Genomic DNA, 20,642 nt, shown 5'->3' with positions numbered 1-20,642 from the left:
TTGCGAAGAGGCCCTCAAAACACACACACACACACACACACACATACACAGAGTACTGCGAATCAGCTTGTTAATTGTACATGTAAATATGCGTCTGTATTTGTGACAAGGCGCCTATAAATCAGCTTGGCTAAAGGCGAACATTTTGGTCAAAAGTCAACATTTCCAGCGGCCCACAAATCCAAACTGAAAACTATGCGAAGAATGTTGCAAGATCCGCGACAGCGCAACACATTTCTGTTTTTTTTTTCTCTTCTTTTTCTTTGGTTTCTTTCTACACGTTATTTTTGGGACAACGCTGCAGCAATGTGTATGCCCACAGTAAAGCTTCGCTAACTTGAACAACATGAAGTTTAAATCAAGAGATGAGCTAACTTCGAAATTGACAAATGAACGACAAATTTTGAAGGTAAATATTTATTTTTTATAAGAAAATCATATTATTAATTATTAAAAATATATTGTTTATAATGTTGCTATTTATAGTATATATATAATTTATATAGCATGAACCACAGGATGTTGAAATGAAGAGAGTAGCTTACTTTGAAATTGACGCTGAAAAAGGCAAGCAAACTTTTACAAATTATAAATTTAAATACATATTCAGTTTTTATAAGCAAAGCATATTATAAATTATTAAAAATATATAGCTTGTTGCTATTTATAATATATGTACATATAGTTTATATAAAATAAACAAACTGAAGTTCAAATTAAGAGAGTAGCTAACTAAGGAAGATAATTTTATTGACCAAATTTTATAAATCTTGAATTAAAATATTTATTTTTTAGAAGCAAATCATATGATTAATAATTAAATATATATATAGTTTATAATGTTTGCTTTTTACAGTACCATAAATTTAACATCGAATATTTTTTTTTACTTACAAACAATATAAAATGAAATTGTTACTTTTGCCTTTAATAAGCTGAATATATTATTTTATTTTATTTAGTGTTCGCTTTAGACAAGCTTGACTGTACTATGCTCAAGAGTATTTGTGTTTGTGCTGCTGTCTGCTATCTGCTGGTTGTTGGTTGCTGGTTGTTTGTCTGCTAGCTGCTGGCTGCTGCAACTTCCCATTCCCAGCTGCCTTTCTTACTTTCGCTTTTGGCTTTGTTGATGTTGCTGTTGCTGTTGTTGTTGTTGTTGTTGTTGTTGTTGGTCTTTAGCAAAAGGGAAAGGCATCGAAACCTGCTGCGACTTTAACTGGCCCATTCGTTGTCGTTACTCTGTCTGCTGCTGTTTAGTTTCTTCTGCTTACTAAAGAAATAAAAGAAATACTTACTCTGGTCTCGACTCGACTTCTTGACTAATGCAACGGGGCGTATGCTTCATATTGTATTGCTTGCGGCAGTTTAAAAACGAAAGTGCTGCAACTTGTTTCGCAGCTGCCCCTGCCCCAGTAGTCTTGCACCTTTTCCCCTCCCCTTCGCAGGCGGGTCGTCGCATTTTTGTGAACTCCAATGAACGCTTAGTCAAGTTGAAGGCTTTCAATGGCTTTGGCCGGCTAAATAAACCCGCCTTGGCTGCCAATTTCAATTTGTTTATCAACTTTGTGGTTGTTTTTTTTTTTTTTTTTTTTGGTTTTTTAACGCTTTTGTTTTTGTTGTTGTTGTTTGATTATACGAGTTTATAGGAGCTGCGCATGTATTTGAAGAGTTGTCATCGTATTTGCCTTGCACGCGCAAATGCCGCGTTTTTTTTTTCGTTTCGTTTCGTTTCGGTTTTTTTTTTTTCATTTCACACCCACAACAACAACTCCAGCTCCAACAGAAGCAGCAGCGGCAGCGGCAACAAACAATGACAATTACAATTGAGCCCACCGTGTTTCGGTTTCTGGGCCACAGACACGTGGGTCGCCAACAACAGCCTCAGCCTCAGACGCAGCCACAGCAGCAGCTTCAATGCTTTGAGCTTTGTGCCCCTGGGAGAGTTGGCTGCGCAGTTTGCTAGTGAAAGTTCAAGGCTGTTGTCGCCATGCAACAGCAGCAGCAACAACAACACCAACAAAATAATGAATAAATATGTGCTTACTGGCTGCATGTTTAAATATTGCTCTTTGATAAAGAAAATTTTGTGTGCACTGTGCGAACGAATGAACTTGCCTCGCTTCCCCTCTCCCCTCTCCCCTTGCTCCCTCTTCATTCACACTTCGAACACTTTTCGTCTGCTTGTTTTTCTTTGCACAAATGAAGTTCATTTCAATTAATTGACTGCCAACTGTTTGCTTCCCATAAATTGCGCATACGCCCCGTAGCTCTCCATTTGCGAATAAGAATCGAAGGAAATAACTCATCAATTTTTACTTCTTTTTGCTCATTCTTAACTTATTTTATCTCAGACTATCTCATTTATTGTTATTATGATTTTATTGAAATATCGAAGACAATTCCTTGTTGCAATGAGATGAGTTCCGACATTCAAGTTACTATCTCATTTACTTCGCCTGTTGTTGCTTTATATGTCACTTTGTCACATACATTACACATACGCCTCGTTGCCTCCGTCTTTTCTGCTCGCATATTATATATAGATATAATATATACAACATTTCATAAATGTTCTTTTTATAACTTCCTTGTCTTTTTTTTACAAATTACCTGTATTTACTTTAACTCCATATGAATTTCTTTGACTACTTCTTGTAATATATTTTTGATGTTTATGTCCTTTCATTCTTTAGCTAGTTATATCAAAGTACTATCGCATTTTTTGTCAGTATCTTTATTAAACATTATTTACATTATTTGTCTGCCGATTTTCACCTCATTCTTTACCACTTTTATTTTATTTTTTAACTTCTTTGCAACCTTTATCGATCTGCAATATTTTCTCCGACTTGTTGTACATTGCTAATATATATTTGGGTTCATCAGCCGAGCGTTCACTGTATCACCCTCACGGCGCCCCAATTTAGAGCGTAGTCATTAATTTAAAGTTTCGATTATTGTTGTGTAATTGATTTGTTGTGATCAAATTTGATTTGTTTGCTTGCGGCGATCTTTCAATCGCTCTCGTGTCGAGATCAAAAGATATAGCCATATATATCATTATAATATCATAAATATACACATACTATATTTCATGAGTTCGATTGCCCCGCGACAATTTGACTAAATTTGTTGGTTTTGAACCAGTTTCAAAACAGAGAACTTGAATTGATTTACTTCATATTTTATTTCTCTGTTTTCTGTTTTCTTTTTGCTTAATTCGATTTTTGGTATCTCTTGGCTGTTTAATTAGGCTTCGGGCAGGTTTTTGAACCGATATTTAACACGTTTACATTAATGCATATCTAATAATCAGACGAAAATGTCCAGATTCCATATGGCGAAATGGGTAACCGGAACTTCAACTACGAAAACACACACCACAAAATGAATCTTATTGCCGTCAGCATAGATAAGATCTCAACTTTATGATGGATGGCGCAAAAACATAAATAAAAATACGAAAACAAAAACATGCTGTCTCATTCAATGTTGTGGAGAGAAGGAAAAAACCTGTCCCTTGGTTGCCCCAAACAGACTTGTGGCAGCATGTGGCAACAGGTGGCGCCAGTCAAATGCAATTTTGTGCATCCGAAATGCGCACGTTGGGCGCCAGCTTGTCATACGACTTTCAAAAGTTAATAAAAATGCACAAAATGGTAATAAAATGAGCAAAAATATATGGAAAAACTAGCGGGCAATTTGCTGCACGTTGCACGTTGCATGTGGCAAGTTGCAAGTTGCATGACGACGATGAATATATGTACATACATACATATGTCTGTACAAAGTATCTTTCGTTGGCTTTTTCTTCATTTAGTTTTTTATGACGTAGGCGGGCTGCATTTCCTCAATGTTGCCTAATCCGGAAAATTCAAAGGGGTCGCCAGCCAACGTGCAACACGAACCAACAAGCGAGTGAACAAACCAGGCGCCGTTATGATTGAGTAATTATACATACGACTACGACTACGACTATACTACACCACAAAAGAGATACTCATCCATATGTATGTCGACATGGGGCCTCCACATTAATGACTAGCCAAGTGATTAGACTCTAATCACTCGCCCACACTCGCAATTACTAACGGACTCCAGAGGAAAACTACGGACTGCGCGTGGTCAATTGCTTTTGCCTCCTCACTGGAGGGGGGCGGGAGCGGGGGGATAACGGTAATGCGACTATCGATTGTGCAGCCCTCTAACGCGTGGATTATTTGAATACAACACCAAATTACTTTTCCTGATTACATCGAACTTTGCGATCGATTTCTTTTCCCTAGACAACTTGCAGGAAATGAATACTTTGAGAAATTTCTACCGATTAATGAAAAAACAAGTAAAGAAAATAAATGTTATTTATTAATTTTGTTTAATACAAATCATAATATCATAATATTAATATCATAATTTGCCAATTTTCATACCATCAAAAATAACATATGCTCAAATAACATATGCAAAAATTACGAATATTTAGAAAAGCATTTGTTTTAATGGCAAATAAAAAAAAACCCATTATTATATTTCCATGAAATCACTGATTATATGTAATTTTCTGAAATGCGGCCCCCTTTTTTGTTTCTCAAAACAAAATTTGTACACGACTCTCTAAATGTGTTGTAGTAGCAAACATACAAGTTTTCCGCATGAAAATTTGTTAAGCGATTAAGCAAGCAAAGGTATAATATATGTTATGTTATATAGTATAGTATGCTGGTTGGTACGATAAAAGTGTATGTGGATAACATTGCCCAACGAAGCATGCCTCAATTCATTAGCAATCGAAAGTGCTTTAAAACGAATTACTTGCCATAATTGATCGATAATCAGCTCATTTGCCTAATGCACAGTGGGGCAAAGTGAGATGATTATGCAGAGAGTGTTGATAACCCGCTCCGCGCCTCGCTCCTCGCCCCGCGTCACACCCTGGACAAAGTGCGACCTTGTGCGATGACGTGTCCCCCATCATGGATAACTGAATGTTCGCACATTATAAACATTACACTTACATGTTGATCCAAAAAGTTCAATGTCAGGCACAATTAACACAAAACACATTGTAAATTCAGCATTTTTCGACTATTACATTATATTTTTCTTTCTTTCTTTTTTGGGGCCATTTCCGAATTCGGCACATTGGAAAAAGTGAACAAAATAAAATAATAATAATGAGAAGAAATCTACAGTGCACTAGGCGTGACCGTTAAATACCCGGTACATATAATTTCGAAATATTTCTTGAATAATTTTTAACATTATTGAACGTCAACATTACAATCTTTTGAGATCCAGTTTTATACATTTCTACCGGGTATACAAAATTCTTGTAAAACAAAAGAAAATCCATAATAGTAATAGAATAGTTTCTTTATGATCATATTTCGAATAGTTGTAATGTAGCAGAAAGAAAAAAAGTGAATAGAAAACATATCGAAATTGGAATTCGGAACAGCTTAAAGTGTATGCAGATTGTATAAGTTTTTTGATCACTTGTAGGCTTAATCGTACAAAATGTATACTATATACATGAATTAAGCTTGCATATGTACAATGGTATGAACAATAGATCTGTTGTACATGCTATGTAGTAAATATCAAGTTAAAAAGCAAAAAAAAAAAAACAAAAAACAAAAAAAGCAAATAGACTATTGGCATTTCTAGCGAATTAAAGCAGAATTGCAGCTCAATCAGAGAATTGCAATGACAATGATTAAACATTTGCTTTGGTTGCTCTTGTTTACTAATAGTAGTAGTAGTAGTAGTATTGTTGTTATTGGTGTTGTTGGAAGATTGTTGTGTTGATGAGTGTGTTTGGTGGCAAATGCAGCTGCTAATTGCTGGCCGCAGTCGACCCTGTTGTGGCCTGCTTATAAATGATGCCTGTTATCTCGCCATCCTTTTGTATAACACAGCGCCTGTGAAAGGAGTGTGGAACATCAGATTTGCGCCTTTGACTTAGTGTGTCACACTTACTTGGAGCCACTGTAAAGGCAAATGGTCGCCGGCACACTGCTGTTGGGCTCCAGCTTCGCTACCTGCTCCGAGATGGCCATGCCGATGCCCGAAACATTGGGATTAATGTTGCCCTTGGCTACGAGTATATTACAGCAATAAAACACCATTTACTTATTTATCGAGGCTTACTCACCGCCCAGACAAAGCCCCTGTCGATTTGCTAGCAATGCACCCACAGTATCCTGTTGTGTGACACTGCAAGAGATGGAGAGACAAAAAGAGAGCGGGTTGTAGTAAGACAATCTGCTTATCGCACAACACTCACATTTCGTTCAACACTTTTTCCAGTTGCTGCTCCATTTTTGTGCAGTTAAATAATATAAACTCATTTATTATTGAATATTGTTTTATTTATCAGCAGTGTCACAGTGTGACCAGAAGCAACATTTCTGCAAAATACATTTCAACGCGCTATTGGATATACCAAAACATAAAAGCTGCAATGATGCCAATCTGGCCACACTTCATTTTAAATACGATGAATTTACAAAACTTCTGAAATTGGCGCGTCGTTTTAAAAATTATGTTGTCGTGCAAAATAATAATACGAATTTAAATATAAAAATAGAGTATAATATTATATTACTCTAAAAAGTACAAAAAACTGTCCCATCTTGGATACCAACTCTCCAACTTTGAAATTGGCGCCACTGCAAAATATTCCTTTTTGTCTCATACTGCCAACGAACGATAGATGGCGCTACTCAACAGGCAAGTGACTTTCTGTAGTTCTGCTTGCTACTGATTTATGTTTGCCTGGTATTTCAGCTGCTGGCTTTGAACTTTTTTGTTGTTCGTCGCGGAATCGAGTGGCCAACAACAACAACGATAGATGGCGCCACTTAGCAAGCAGGTGACTTTCTGTATTTCTGCTTGCTACTGACTTATGTTCGCCTGGTATTTCTCCTGGCTAAGCTGCAGTTTTCTGCCTGTCGTATCGGCGTCGCAGTCAGGATGACTTGGCATTAAAGGCGAATGCCTTAAAATTCTAAATTATAAACAAGAGACTGGCTTGCACTTGTATTTTATTATACGCTTAATTATGTGGCAAATTTCATTTACTTACAAACAAATTTACACTTTTACAATGAACAAATATAAATAACATTGTTTCATTCATTCTGAATTATTGTGTGTTTATTTCAAATCAAAATAGTAGTTGCATTTTGTATTTGATGTGTTAGACGCTATGATGATGGATTGTGGAGCACGACATTTGGAATTCTTGTTTCTTGCGGATCAGCCGTGCTTGCAACTTGCAACAAGTGCATCACGGCATGGATGCGTATTTGTTGTATAATATTTATATATGTATATATTTTAGATTTAACATTTATATATAGTCGTACATAATGCGATCGAAACGAAAAAAAAAGAAGAAAACCGCTCAAAAATATATAAAGTTATACTAAGTATATATTACTACTGCCGTTATTGTATAGTATTTCTTGCTTTCCTTTCTTTGCTTGCGAGGGGGAGCTTGGGGGAACCTTAAACAATTTCATATTTCTCCACAAACAAAATCGTTTCGCTTGAATACTTGACGGACGTATCATTATCCACCTGGACAACATCCTGCGCACTGATGGCCGCATACGGTGTTTTGGAAACGAACGACACCTGCAGCGGGAAGAAATCACCCGGTATGGAGGCACTGCAGCTGAACTCCATCGAGCCGGATTTGTTGGCGGCATCGATGACGGGAATGTGCCACTGCAGCACATGCTTGCGTGAATCATAGTTGTAGGTGCCATCGTATTCGGCCACCGATGGTTGCACATTCAACCTGCAAATTGAGATTACATTAATTTTTATAAGTGATAAGACTTGCAAGGATCAGTTACTCACGGCAATGGTATGACAATGGCCACGTCCTGCAGCTCCAAATGTTGTGCCTCCAGTTCATATTCAATGTTAACGTCGCAGCCACCCTCGCCATTATCCGATGGCCAGCAATTGACTAATGTGTGGCATGGAATAGAGCGAGAAAGCAAGCAATGAGTTTGTGGATAGACAAATGCAATTTAGCTGCTTCACTTACTGGTCAGTGGAATAGCCGATTCGTCCTGTGTGATGAAACGCCACTTGAGCACACCCACATCGGTGTTGAGCGGAAAAGGTTTAGCCGGATTTTTGAGGCCAATCATAGCGCGCGTCTTGAACAGCTCCTTATCGACATTGGGATGCGTCTGCATCTGTATGCCCTGCGTATCGTTGTTGGCCAGTTTCACCTTAATGCGTCCCAAATTCTCGTCCGTAATGCGCAGCGTTAGCAGACCGGTCAATTCGAATTGCTGAACGCCACCATCGCGTCCCAGACGCACCACCAGCTTATCCTCCATTTTGAGATGAACGCTGCACAACACACAAATACACAATTAATTCAAGATGGCCAAGGAGATGGGCTAAGAGCTGCAGTTCCTACCTTTCGGTATGAATATCCGCTGAGATTTTGGCCTTGGCGGCAGCACTGGCACTGGCCGCTGCTCCGGCACCACCAGCGGCAGCAGCTGGTGCCAGACTGGCAATCTTTTCGCCCTCGCTCTTCAACTGATCCACAAAGCTATCCACATCCTTAGACTTGCCGCCCAGCTTGAGAGCATTGCGGGACACGGGCTTTCTGCAAATTGCAACGATAGCAATTAATAAGGTTAAGGTATGATTAAGGAATGAATATGTTGTCTACTCACTGTGCCGTCTTGCTGGCCAGAGGTTTGTTGTCCATTTCAATCGATGGTGCACCCACATTGCCACCGCCGCCGCTGCCACTGCTGACGCTGCTGACACCGCTGCTGCCAAAGCTGTCGGAGCTGAAGCCACCGCTGCGTCCACCCAAACCACCCGAGGATGGGCCACCACGTTTAATGGACTCCATGCGTATGCGTTGCAGCTCCTTGGCCTTCTCGCGCATCTTCTGGCGCGCCTCACGCTCCTGAGTTTGACGCACCGCTTGGTACACCTTCTCTTCGTGCGAGTCCATCTCCACGAAGGTCTTGATCTGCGCCAGATTAACGCTCTCCCTGTAGCCCAAGGCAACAATTTCATCGAAGGCAAAGATCAAATTGAAGGCATTCTCCACAATCTCCTTTTCATCAAGCGAGTGACTGTATTCGGGTATCTACAATGCAATGGGTGGGGTCAAGAGTAATCAAGGAATAGAGAAGCATGTAGACCACTTACCACTTTGGAGAAGAGGCGCAGCGTCTCCAGATCCTCAAGTATGTTGCTGGCCTTTGTGGTGATGAGCAGCATATAGAGCTTCTCCATTGGCTGATAAACGTAGCGCACCGAGTCCGTTTCCACATAGGTGTGCTGCTTGCCCGCCGTCATCAGCTTGGGGAACGCTGCCAGCAGCCCCTCGATGCGAGCTTTTGTCATCTCCACGAACTGACGTGACAATATGACTGCAATAGTATGAGTGCGTATATGAGTACGTGTGTGTGGTCTTAGGTTATAGTTGAAATTATTGATAAATAAGCAAATGTTTGTTAATACTTTGAACTTACCTTTGCCATTTTTTGTGCAGACTGCCGCAGCAACGAGTACCTACGAAATGTAAACGATAAAAGCGTTAATATTACAGATTAGCAAAAAAAAATCGCCGACGTCAACTTGTGTGTGTGTGCGTATTTTTGTGTGTGTGCCCTGCTTACCATTTTAATGCAGCAGCTGTAATTGTTGGTTGAGATACAGCCAATTGATTGCTTCGCTTTAGATGGCCAGCAAAGTGCAATATAACCCAACGGATTTTGGTATTAAACACAATTTGTTTTGTTTTTTTGTGTTTCTGTCACTTGAATTCGCGTAGCTGACGTGTTCGGTTCTCCCAACTAAATGTTTACGAATGCGTGCGTGTGTGTGCACGCTAGTGATGACAGCTCGCCGACAAATCTATCGCTGACGTCACAATTGATCGCCTTGCCCGTGCGGCGAAATGCATCCAATTCGCTTAGCAATACATTTGTTTTGCCGAGCTCACTTTTATTTTTACTCTAGGCTTTATGTTAAATGTTTGCTTATGGTTTTAATTCAACAATTGGTACGATTTCAACCGCATACTACCAGAGTGACGTCACGAGTGTTTCTCTTGCGCAATATCGATAACATTTCGCGTATCGCTTGGCCGACGATAAATTGCCCAACACTGTCGCAAACTGATAACGGACGCAATCAAAAAGGCGAGTGATTCTGTTGTTTTGGAAACTGTTTCATCTTTATTTTATTCTATTAAAACGAAAACTTATATACTATGTAAAATATACATATAGATTGTACTTGTCAGTTTGTCTTGAACTTAATTTTCGTCATCGTCATCATCGTCTAATGCTAAAGTTTCCACTTGATTGGCAATTAAGTCATCTGTTGCCCCCGCAGCTCCTGTTGCGGCCTTGTTGTCCTTTTGCTTGGCATACTCCACGCTCAGTATGCGCATCACTTGGGCCGCTGTGAGATCTGGTCGCTTGTGCTTTTTAAACTGCTCCTTCACGAACTTGGCGAATCCCGTCGCCTCGCGCACCGGCTGCATTTGCACATTGCCCTGCTTATCCTTCTTGTTAATGAACAATTGAATTGGGCCCGAGCATAGGCGACAGCGTATGTTGTCCACCTTGCGATGCCGCGAATGAGCCTTGGAACTGACAATGAAACAGAGTGAACGGTTTATCAATATAAATCACATACAGGAAAGAAGGATTGCACTTACCCCACGTCACAGGCTTCGCATCGATAAGTGTACTTGAATTCAATATCATAGTCGTGACACACATTGATAGATGGCAGATCGGGAAACGCAGCCATGGCGCGATATGTCCACTGCTTCCAGGTGCGTCCATGTCCGCCCTCATTGTTAAAGATCCAGGTCGCTGCATGGCACATCTCATGGATCAGTGTGCAGCGCAAACGATCCGCACTTGTCAACACCTTAACGCTCAGCTCCAGTACGCACATGCGTTCGTTAAGTCTATCAGAGATTGAAGGGAATGTAATGGGTGTATTCCAACAAGAAATTGATATGTAACTTACTTGCGCTTGTTGCGGCATCTGCCCGCTGTGTTGCGCAGCATCTTTGTCCAAACGATGGGCACCTGCAGCTTGTTGTTGAACACCTTCTCATTGAACATGTCATAGAGACGCGTCGCCAGTTCTTCCTTGTTGCGCTTAAAGTTCTCGCGATAGAAGTACGCCTCATTGTCCGCGTACTCACGACTCACATCCTTCTCCAGGGACTTGATAAAGCTGCATTTGCCGCTGCCACGGACCTGAGGTGTTTGCTTTTGCTTTGGCGTTGGCTTTCGCGCAGACGGCGTTCGACTGGGCGTCACTTGTGGCGTCGTGGTCGTCGGCAGTTTAAAGATCGGTTTGGCATTGGGTGACTTGACGGCAATGCCCAATTGGCGCTTCACCTCCTGGACACGCTTGTGCACTGTACTGCCGGGCTGATAGAAAATCTCCAGCTCATCCAGATTGTTCATGTCGAGCGCACGCTCCACAATCGCCTTGGCCGCGTTCTCATCCTCGTAGCCAAAATTGGGCGTAAATAGCTGACGACGCGTTGGTGGCAAGTCCACGTTTAATGGCGTCGCTGGCGTTGATGGCGCTGATGGCGTCGCACACATTTTGGGCTTTACGGTGGCGCGACAAGTGCGCAGAATATCATCCAGTTTCTTGGGAAACTTGGGAGCTGTAATGTAAGAGATTAAAGTTAATAACAAGAAGCATCTTTTTCTGTTCTCTTTTGCATACACTTGTCGCCGCTGCTGCCATCGGGACTGCTGACCACCTGCACCTCCGCTTTGGTCAGATCCAAGTAGGTCATATGGCCAGCATTGTCGCCGCTGCCCACGCTGCAATCGGTGGCATCCGCATCCTCGTCATCGCTGGCATCGGTACCGCTGTCCGTGTCCACCAGCGCCCGCCAACGCTCCTCGTACACATGGTTTGTGCGCACCTGCTGCTTATTGGCCACTCGAGCGCTCCGCGTTCCCGCCACCTTCTTCGCTGCAGCCGTTGCCGCCGGCAAATGCGTTGAATTCAATTGGTTGTTATGCAAAGCGCGTTTAACTGCAAGATTGTAAGTTAAGTTAGTATGGTGCAGTTTACAGAGTTGTGTGTTGAGAATAAATAATTATAGATAAAGCTTATAGATTTTAGTATAAAATTCGCTTTGATCTATGTCAAATTTGTAAATACTCCTATGCAACAAACTGTACAAAAGATTTTCTGTTATCCCTGGTATCTCTTCGTTAATTCTTGTAACATGATCGATTCTTATTTGAAATGTTTGCTGATCTCATTCATTTTTATATCACATCTTATTGGACTACTCACAGATGCTAAAGTCACCCAAGGCGCTCTCATTGCACTTGGCAGCTGGCTGACGTTTCTTGGCTGTGGTGGCCGCAGCTGGACGGGATTTGGGCTGACGACGCAGCTCAGTCAGCGGAGTGCGATCTACAGTTGATGCTTTCGTTGCCGCTGCCGCTCTCGTTGCAGTCTTGCCACCACTGCCACTTGCGCGTTTCAGGGTGCGTATGACGTCGGGAGTTTGCCAGGATTTGCCATAGAGTTGATTCAACAGTTCCTCGGCATTCGTCAGGAATTGCTCATCCTCTGAGGCATCGGCCTGCAGAATAGAGCGATCTTTCTGCTGTCGCTGTTGTTGATTTTCTTCCGCCTGTTCCTCTGGCTGTTCAAGCGGTTGCTCATCGTCTTCCGACTCCGATTCCGCGCTGCTCGACTCCATGTTGGGTATGTGTATCTTAATGTTGATCTTGGCAGAAATGTTGATGCTGCTCACTTGTATTGCTGGCGTACCCAACTCCCGCTCAGTTTCCCTCGCAGTCTCCACGCTGCTTCCGGATGCTGTTCGCGATCTCACCGGCGACTGCTCCGCCTCGCTACTGGTCTCGGGAATGGTGTCGTCTGCAACCGACTGCTGCTCGGTCTCATCGTTCGCCAGTCGCCGGCAGCTCGGTTGCGGGTCCTCCAACTCCTGCTGCTCCTCGGAGCACACCGTATTCACCTCGGTCTCATTGTCCGCCAAGCGTTTGCTCTCATTCAGCTCCGTATTCACCTCGGTCTCATTGTCCGCCAAGCGTTTGCTCTCATCCAGCTCCGTATTCACCTCGGTCTCGTTGTCTGCCAACAGCCTGCTGCTGTCCAACGGGCGAGAGCAAGAGGACAAACGTGTGATGTCAATGTCCTGGCTCATGGATTCAGTGTCGGCGCTGGCAATGCGCGAGTGCAGCAGCTGATCCGATGACATGTCCACAATGCCACGGCGCTCCATCTCGCGACGCTCGAAGGAGACGTCACGCAGAAACGCCTCGAGCAGCTGCAGCTTGTTGCCGGGCACGGCAACAGCAGCCGATTGCTCACTGATGGCCATGCTGGGCTTTTCCTGTTCCTTTTGCTTCTCTTCCTGCTTATCCTGCTCCGTTTCACTATCTGATATCGTAATACACGATTCGTTGTCATCATCTTCCTCGTCATTTGCTTCCTCAGTTGTTGATGATATGCAAATGGAGACTTCCTCTTTTGGCTGTACTCTTAAATTGGAGACTTGTGTGGAGAGTTGCTCCACATCGACGTATTCGGAGCGCTGAGTGCAACCATCACCGCTTAGCTGCAGCACTTCCATATAATCGGAAACATCAAGTTGTGTGCTTTCGTCCTGTACTGTTTTGGGCTCCTTTTGCTCCACTCCCATTTTCATGCTATTCGAGGATACTGAGGAATCGCTGCGCAGCAAGGGATTCTCATGTGTTCGTTCGTTTAGTTCACCTAGTAGTTGGCGACTTACGTTGGTTTTTTCAATATTTTCACTGGCCAATTGTTTTTTCTTATTTGAGGAGAGCGTCAGTTTGGCAAATTTGTCTTTTATCGGCACATTCACTGTGGACGGATCAACAGTTCGAAACAGTTTGAATGCGTTGCTCTTGTCCGCCATCTTGTGTATTCTCGTCACATTCGAATTAACTGTTTAAAAGTGCAGTAACAAAATGCATTACACAGACACAATAAAAACAACGAAACCCAAATACAAATCTCTGGCGGGCGTCGATAAATGATCGCTGCAAGTGTGACCGCTGCTGTATGGCAATAAAATATACTGCAATCTACTTTCCAAACTTGCTATAACATTTATGGCGCTTTTCGTTTGTATTTAACTGAACGTTTGCTATGCGGCTCAATTTTTGAATTCTTCATAATATATTTTGTATTATATAGGTCTTTTTATTACTCAATAAAATATCTTTGTATTACTCAATTATTGATGAAATGCACCTAGATGTATTGATGATTATATGGTTTTGTAAATATTACAATTTATGGGAAATGTAAGCAACGTTTTTAGGTTAAGAGATTAAGCATAATTTCAACAGTAAGGTGGACACAATAATATTAAACTAAAAATAAATAATTTACTCTTATAAATGTTTTCATTTCCGAAATAGCACTCTTGAAATGTCACTCAACGGCATTTAATTTAAAATTGGTTGTCCAACACTCCGCATGTTATCGATATCGCTCGATTGTTGTGTGTGGCAGCCCTGCTTACCAGAATAATAATAACAACACCAACAACAACAGTACAGCAACAAAAACAAGAACAACCAAAGGCAGATTTTAACTTTAGTGGTTTGTTTTGATCCACCGACCGACCACCTGTCCACCTTAATGGCTTCAAATGCCGCCGGCACAGTGTCCTCGAAACTTTCGCTGGGCCTGCTGAACTTCATATTAGCCGTGATCTCGGGATGGGCCCTCAAACACTACAGCATTGAGCGGCATGCGCTCGCCGGTTATGGTTTGTTTTTTGCGCACAGCGTGCTCTGCATTCTACGCTACACGCATCCCAATCCCGGCCAGGTGCAGCGACGCATTTGCGAGCAATCCCTACGCTACTCACCGGCCATTTTCGTCACTCTTATCATCGGCCAAATGCAGAGTATCAGCGGTGAATTGGAATTCTTTGCCGGCATCGCCAAGTGGCGTCACATTGTACTCACACTGTACGGCGGCGTATTGGTGCTTTCCGGCATACGGCGTTGTCTAAGCGAGAAGTCATCATTGGGGCAGCTGCTGGGGAAACTGTTGCGCCTCAATCACACGGTGTGCGTGCTGTGGAACATCTATTGTCTGTGGCGCATTGCCGTGTTGGATGAGCACTGGTGGTCATTGGGATTGGCGCTTCTTGTGCTGCTCAATCACTTTGTACTCTGGCGGCTGACATTGCGTTTCAACATCAGCACCCTGGAGGTGGACACCGTGGGCATGTGTTTCTCCCTCATCTTTGCGATTAATGCCAGTCAAGAGTTGATGGAGAATACGGCCGGAAGATGATCAGGATGATGAAGAGGACGAACCAAAAACATACATACACATACATATATTGTTAAACAATATGGTTGATTGAATGATGAATGGAATGGAATGATGGATTGATGCTGCATTTAGCACAAGCAACACTGAGACATATTTATATATCTATATACGACATTAATTAAGAGTTGATCCCTTTTCTATATTATATACTACGAATATATACTTGTTAATCCCACGCGATGTTTTTTACTCAATAAAATTGAACGTTTTTATATGCAACATTCGAAGAGTTTCAATTTCATTTGGTTCATATTTTCTATCAAATTTAATCAGCATTAATCCTTAGCTGTTCAAACTGCCAGAAGATCCGAAGCGTATTTTAGATTTCTCTGTGTCATTTATTGAATGGTACATTGGAAGCAGCTGCGCTTTGGCTTCGCTTCGTTGACATTAGACAAACATTGAAGCTGCCTTCGCAACAGCAGCTGGACAATTACAATACAGGACTTATCGACTTAATTAAGGGTTTAATTTGTTGTTGTTGTTCTTCTTGTATTAAATAAATGTTCATTTGTGTTGTGTTTAAGGAAAAATAAAGGCAAAATAAAAAAAAAAAAAACAAATAAAATAAACAATTAACTTCTATTCATTAAGAAATGCTTGAATGTGAGGGAGGACGAGGAAGAGGACAAGCACAAGGGAGATATATATATATAATGCGTGTGTATGTATATGTGTGTGTGCGTGCGATCTAGGCGTGTGTGTTGTCGTCCTCGACAAAGTCCTTGGCCTGCTCGCGGGTCACACAATCAATGTGGCTGACCTTATTCCTAAAGCGCACGCCATAAAATTTGTGTGCATTCTCCAGCAGCTCTGGCCTGAATGTGGTCGTAATAAACTGTGCTGTGTCGCTCAGCTCATGGATCATATCAGCCACCGCCTTACGATGCATCGCATCGAGCGCCTATCCCAGAAGAAAGTACAATTGGTTAATAAAAATGGTAATGATTAGATAAAGTGTTACGTTACCTGATCGATTTCATCGAACAAATAGAATGGCGCTGGATCGCATTTCTGAATGGAGAAGATGAGGGCGAGGGCAACCAGTGACTTTTGACCACCCGACAGTTGATTCATTTCACGCATCTCCGCATCGACTCCCGTGAATGAGACGCGTATGCCGATGCCCGTGAAGGCATCTGAATTGGCCACCTCCTTTTCCATTTCTTCGCCCTCGTTATCCTTGGTCTTAAGTATCAAATAGCCTGCGCCTTGGGGCACCAGTTTCTTAAAGACCTTGGTGAAATTCTGCGCCACCTGACGGAACGTAAATTGTATGGCTTCGACCTTTTGCATTTCGAGAGATTGGATGAGCATATGGATCTTTTGATCGCCAATATCGAGCTCCTCTTTGCGACGATAAAGTTTCTCCTTTTGCTCGGAGAAGCTAAGGAATTGATCGAGCGCCTTTTTGTTCACATGATTGTACTTCTTCAGATGCTGATTAGCCTTCTCCAGTTCCTTGAAGATGTTCTTCAGCGAGATGCGACTGTACGCGGCATCCACCTGGGGCAACGCACCCAAGCTGGCAATCTTCTCGGTGCACTCGTCGATCTTTTGATTGAGCATATTCTCTTTGGTCGTCCATTTCTCCAACTGTTTGCTGTCCTTGTTAATGTTCTCCTCGGCCTCCTTCTCCTTGCGCACATGAGTCTCCAACTCTGCTTGCAGTTCCTTCTGTAGCTGCACCGCCTCGTTGACACGCTTCTCAATCTCCTCGAGATCTGCATTCACCTTCTTAATGCGTTTCTCGGTGGACACCAGTTCGGTTTTGCAATTGTTGAGCTTACGCTTGCGATCCTCTACGCTAATCTCTTGCAGTGCCTGAATGAGCTCGTCGCGTCGCCGAAACAGATTGTTAATCAGCAGATTGTCCAGCTTGTTCTTGCGCACCTCCAGCTGCATGCGCTGTGTGAACGCCTCCTTGTTCTCCTGATTCAGCCGTCGTATATCATCGTTGAGTTGATCGATTTCACGTTGATCCTGCACCGACAGCGTTGACATCAGCTCCTGCTTGAGCTCTGCCTCAAGGCTCGATTTGGTGCTGGTCATCGCCTCCAGCGATGCCTTGCACTGGGCCAGAGAACGCTCCTTGGGCGCCCGATACTTTTCGATGCGCACCAGCTCCTCCTTCATCAGACGTATTTCGCCCTGCACCTTCTCAAAGACATCTTTCGATTTGCCCTGTTTCGTTTCGGTTTTTTGCATCTCCGACACAATGGAATTGATGTTGTTCTCGGTGGATTTGAGCTCATTGCGCAGTTTGCTCAGTTTCTTCTCGAATTCACTGATCTGCTGCGTGTACTCGGTGCGTTTCTTTTGCATCTCCAGGCGCGAGCGAGACGTATTGAAGTAGCCACCGGTGAGCGAACCCTTCGACGACACCTGATCGCCTTCCAGCGTCACACAATCGAGTCCAGTGCTCTTGGCCAGCTCGGTGGCACGCTCGAGATTACGACAGATGAGCGTCTTGCCAAAGATGTAGCGCAACGCCTTGTCATGCTGTTCGTCGTACTTGAGCTTCGATATCATGGGTATCGAATCGGGATCGTCGGGATAATCGTGTATCTTCACCTGCAGACGATTCAGGGGCATGAATGTCACCTCACCCGGCAGCTTCAGTTTGTTCATCTCCTTCAGAATTTGTGTGCCTTCATACTCCGATTCTACAATGTGATGGAATAGACGATTCGCTGCCGTCACCTCGACCGCTGTGTAGATGGTTTTGTCGCAGCTAAAGTTCTCAATCACCGGGCCATAATACGCTCTCGCTATGGCCGCCGATTGACCGCCACGTTCCACAAAACTATCGAGCACTTTGCGCACCGAATCGCAGCCGTTTAAGATCGGTTTGCCTGCCATGCTCCGCAACGCTTGATCCGCCCGGGAGAGCTCCTCCTTTTGGGTTTGCAGCTGCTGTGTCATTTGTGTCTCTTTGCGCCACAATTCATTGCGCATGGATTGATGCTGATCCTTGGTCTTCTTCAGTTCATAGTACTTTTTGTTGTGCTCATCGATTTGCAGACGCAACTGTTCCAATTCGGAGGAATGCTCTTCGATTTTGGTGCCCAAATCCTTTTCGCTTGTGGCATCTTTCTTCAAATCCTCAACGAGTTTGGCATGGTGATTGATCTTGTCCTTTGTCTGCTTGCTAATCGATTTCAGCTCATTGTGTATCCATTTGTCGCGATCTTCGCGTGACGAGAACTGCGAGCCGCGTCCTTGTTTTGCATAGAGCTCTTTGCGCTTCTGCTCCTTCAGCTGCAGTTCACGTGAGCAATCCTCCTCCTTGCGCTTCATCGACTCGTATTTGGGCTTTACATCGTCCAGCTCGTTTTCGCGCTCCGCAATTGTAACCTTGAGATTCTTAAGCTCCTGATCGGCGCGTTCCTTGGACTTGTTGTCGCCTTGCACCTCATCGTTCAGATCGACAATGGTTAAATCCAGTTTGGTCTTTTCGCGCAACAACTGTTGCTGCTCGGTCATCAGCACTGAGCGCTCCTCCTTGGTGCTCTGCACCTTTTTCTTGGCCTCTTTCAGGTTCTTTTGCACCTCCTTGATCTTCTCCTGTGCTTTCTGTATCTCAATGTTGTAGTTCTTCTTCTTGTCCGACGACGATTTGCGTTGCAGCAGCAACTCCTCGAGTGCTCGTCGCGTATCCTTTAGTTCCGTCTCGTAGCGTATGTATTCAAGGGTACGTCGTGTTTTATCCCATTTTTGATACTCCTTAAGCTCTTCCTTTTCCTCCTCGAGCGTTTGCAGTCGATCCTCGATTGTTTTCAAATACTCACTAATCTTCTCCAGCTTTCCGTCGGTTTCGCGCAGCAAATTCAACGATTCCTCTTTGCGTTCATCATAGACACGCGTTCCGGCGACCTCGCGCAACAATTTGAGGCGATATGAATCGGCTGCTGTGGCCATTTGATTGATTTTGCCCTGCTTGACAATGTAGTAGGGATTGGAGCTGGAAAAGCCGGCCGATTCAAGCAGATTGACCACCTCATTGCGTGGCACAACCTTCTTGTTTAGAAAATACTGATCCTTCTTGGCGCCAATAACGCGTCGTAAGTAAATCTCTTCCTTGTCAATCTGAGCGCGGCAAAATGGCAAAGGTAAATTAATTTAACTAAATGACGGAATAATGAATGAAACTTACTGGCACACGATTGTCCGAATTGTCAAAGATGATCTCAACATACGCCGAAATGACGCGAGCTCCAGTTCCCTCGTGGAGCAGCGCTTGACGCTGCTCTGGACGCAGATGCGTAAACTCATCGCTTAGCACAAATTGTATAGCTGTTCATGAACATTCAATTAATGAACTGCAACAACTGCACAACAATTCAAATGTACATACCATAGAAGAAATTACTTTTGCCTGAACCATTGCGTCCAACGACGACGTTGTGACGCTTATCGAATGGCTCCACCACCGTCTGGTCCTTGTAACTTTTAAAGCCTTGTATAATAATCTGCAAATTGATTTTGTTTAGCGCTAACTGGGATTATCATTAGCAGCAACATGTACTCACCTGCTTAATGTGCATTTTATTATAACATAAACACACACAAAAATAAACAGATACGCCACAATATTTTTATTTGCGCCAGCAAATTGGGTTGCCACCAATTGTTTTGTTTTGTGTGCAACAACTCTGACTAACACTGGCTTGTCTACGCAGCCAACTTCATGTGTCTCAAACTGCGTTAACAGCAAGGTATTAAACATTTATTGCGCCAACTCTTGATAACGTTTACTTTTCATTTGTATCAGAGTTTGACCCATTAATAAAAAGATATCAACCAAATAACTGAAATGTTTGTTGCCTACATTTTGAAACAGTAAACATTTGAAAACATTTATGTACCAACTGATATATTTTTCTTACAGCGTTGAGATGTTATGTTAACAACGCCTGTTAAGTTTAAAATGCATGTAATTTTGCTCTGTTAATTTTGCTCTGTTAATTAGCATCTGTCTTTTAGCAGTTCAAAAGAACTGCGCAATTCATTTATTAAATGCTATCGCTAATCCATAAATTATTCTAGCTAATCTTAATATTTTTCAACATTTATAAAATTAAAAATTTGTTCGAAAACCCGCATCTCCTTGGAGGCATTTGTAGATGTTATGATAAATGTGGTATATTTTGGTATATTCTTGGGCGTTATATAGTATATGTTTCAAATACATTTTGGGGTCACGCTGGTTGCGAGCTGTATCAGTTTTAATT

At 42.7% G+C, this 20,642-nt stretch overlaps 5 protein-coding genes across 5 annotated transcripts; 1 reads left to right on the top strand and 4 right to left on the bottom strand.

The window, feature by feature from the left end:
• Nucleotides 1-5,069: 5,069 nt before the first annotated feature.
• LOC117577922 (uncharacterized) lies at nt 5,070-6,413 on the bottom strand. The gene is made up of 4 exons (XM_034262918.2): nt 6,287-6,413; nt 6,155-6,216; nt 5,980-6,097; nt 5,070-5,921 (listed from the first exon to the last, which is right to left on the bottom strand). Exons 1-4 carry the CDS (start codon nt 6,319-6,321, stop codon nt 5,837-5,839), a joined length of 300 nt encoding a protein of 99 aa, XP_034118809.1. The 5' UTR covers nt 6,322-6,413; the 3' UTR covers nt 5,070-5,836.
• A 710-nt stretch (nt 6,414-7,123) lies between these two features.
• Nucleotides 7,124-9,863, bottom strand: LOC117578204 (coatomer subunit delta). The gene is made up of 8 exons (XM_034263541.2): nt 9,675-9,863; nt 9,528-9,567; nt 9,202-9,425; nt 8,712-9,139; nt 8,447-8,641; nt 8,063-8,376; nt 7,870-7,981; nt 7,124-7,807 (listed from the first exon to the last, which is right to left on the bottom strand). The coding sequence occupies exons 1-8, from the start codon at nt 9,675-9,677 to the stop codon at nt 7,513-7,515; spliced, it is 1,611 nt and encodes a 536-aa protein (XP_034119432.1). The 5' UTR covers nt 9,678-9,863; the 3' UTR covers nt 7,124-7,512.
• Nucleotides 9,864-10,223: 360 nt separating this feature from the next.
• LOC117578203 (germ cell nuclear acidic protein) lies at nt 10,224-14,061 on the bottom strand. Its single transcript, XM_034263539.2, has 5 exons — nt 12,349-14,061; nt 11,764-12,081; nt 11,044-11,701; nt 10,724-10,981; nt 10,224-10,655 (listed from the first exon to the last, which is right to left on the bottom strand). The coding sequence occupies exons 1-5, from the start codon at nt 13,967-13,969 to the stop codon at nt 10,316-10,318; spliced, it is 3,195 nt and encodes a 1,064-aa protein (XP_034119430.1). The 5' UTR covers nt 13,970-14,061; the 3' UTR covers nt 10,224-10,315.
• A 512-nt stretch (nt 14,062-14,573) lies between these two features.
• On the top strand, nt 14,574-15,623 carry LOC117578205 (uncharacterized). Its single transcript, XM_034263542.2, has one exon. It carries the CDS (start codon nt 14,701-14,703, stop codon nt 15,364-15,366), a length of 666 nt encoding a protein of 221 aa, XP_034119433.1. The 5' UTR covers nt 14,574-14,700; the 3' UTR covers nt 15,367-15,623.
• Nucleotides 15,624-15,715: 92 nt separating this feature from the next.
• On the bottom strand, nt 15,716-20,142 carry LOC117578202 (structural maintenance of chromosomes protein 3). Its single transcript, XM_034263538.2, has 5 exons — nt 19,941-20,142; nt 19,766-19,880; nt 19,565-19,704; nt 16,378-19,497; nt 15,716-16,312 (listed from the first exon to the last, which is right to left on the bottom strand). The coding sequence occupies exons 1-5, from the start codon at nt 19,953-19,955 to the stop codon at nt 16,100-16,102; spliced, it is 3,603 nt and encodes a 1,200-aa protein (XP_034119429.1). The 5' UTR covers nt 19,956-20,142; the 3' UTR covers nt 15,716-16,099.
• Nucleotides 20,143-20,642: the final 500 nt, after the last annotated feature.

Source organism: Drosophila albomicans, chromosome X (genome assembly GCF_009650485.2).
Source record: "Drosophila albomicans strain 15112-1751.03 chromosome X, ASM965048v2, whole genome shotgun sequence".
In the NCBI taxonomy this organism is placed as follows: domain Eukaryota; kingdom Metazoa; phylum Arthropoda; class Insecta; order Diptera; family Drosophilidae; genus Drosophila; species Drosophila albomicans.
This window is presented reverse-complemented; position numbering and strand designations above follow the sequence as displayed.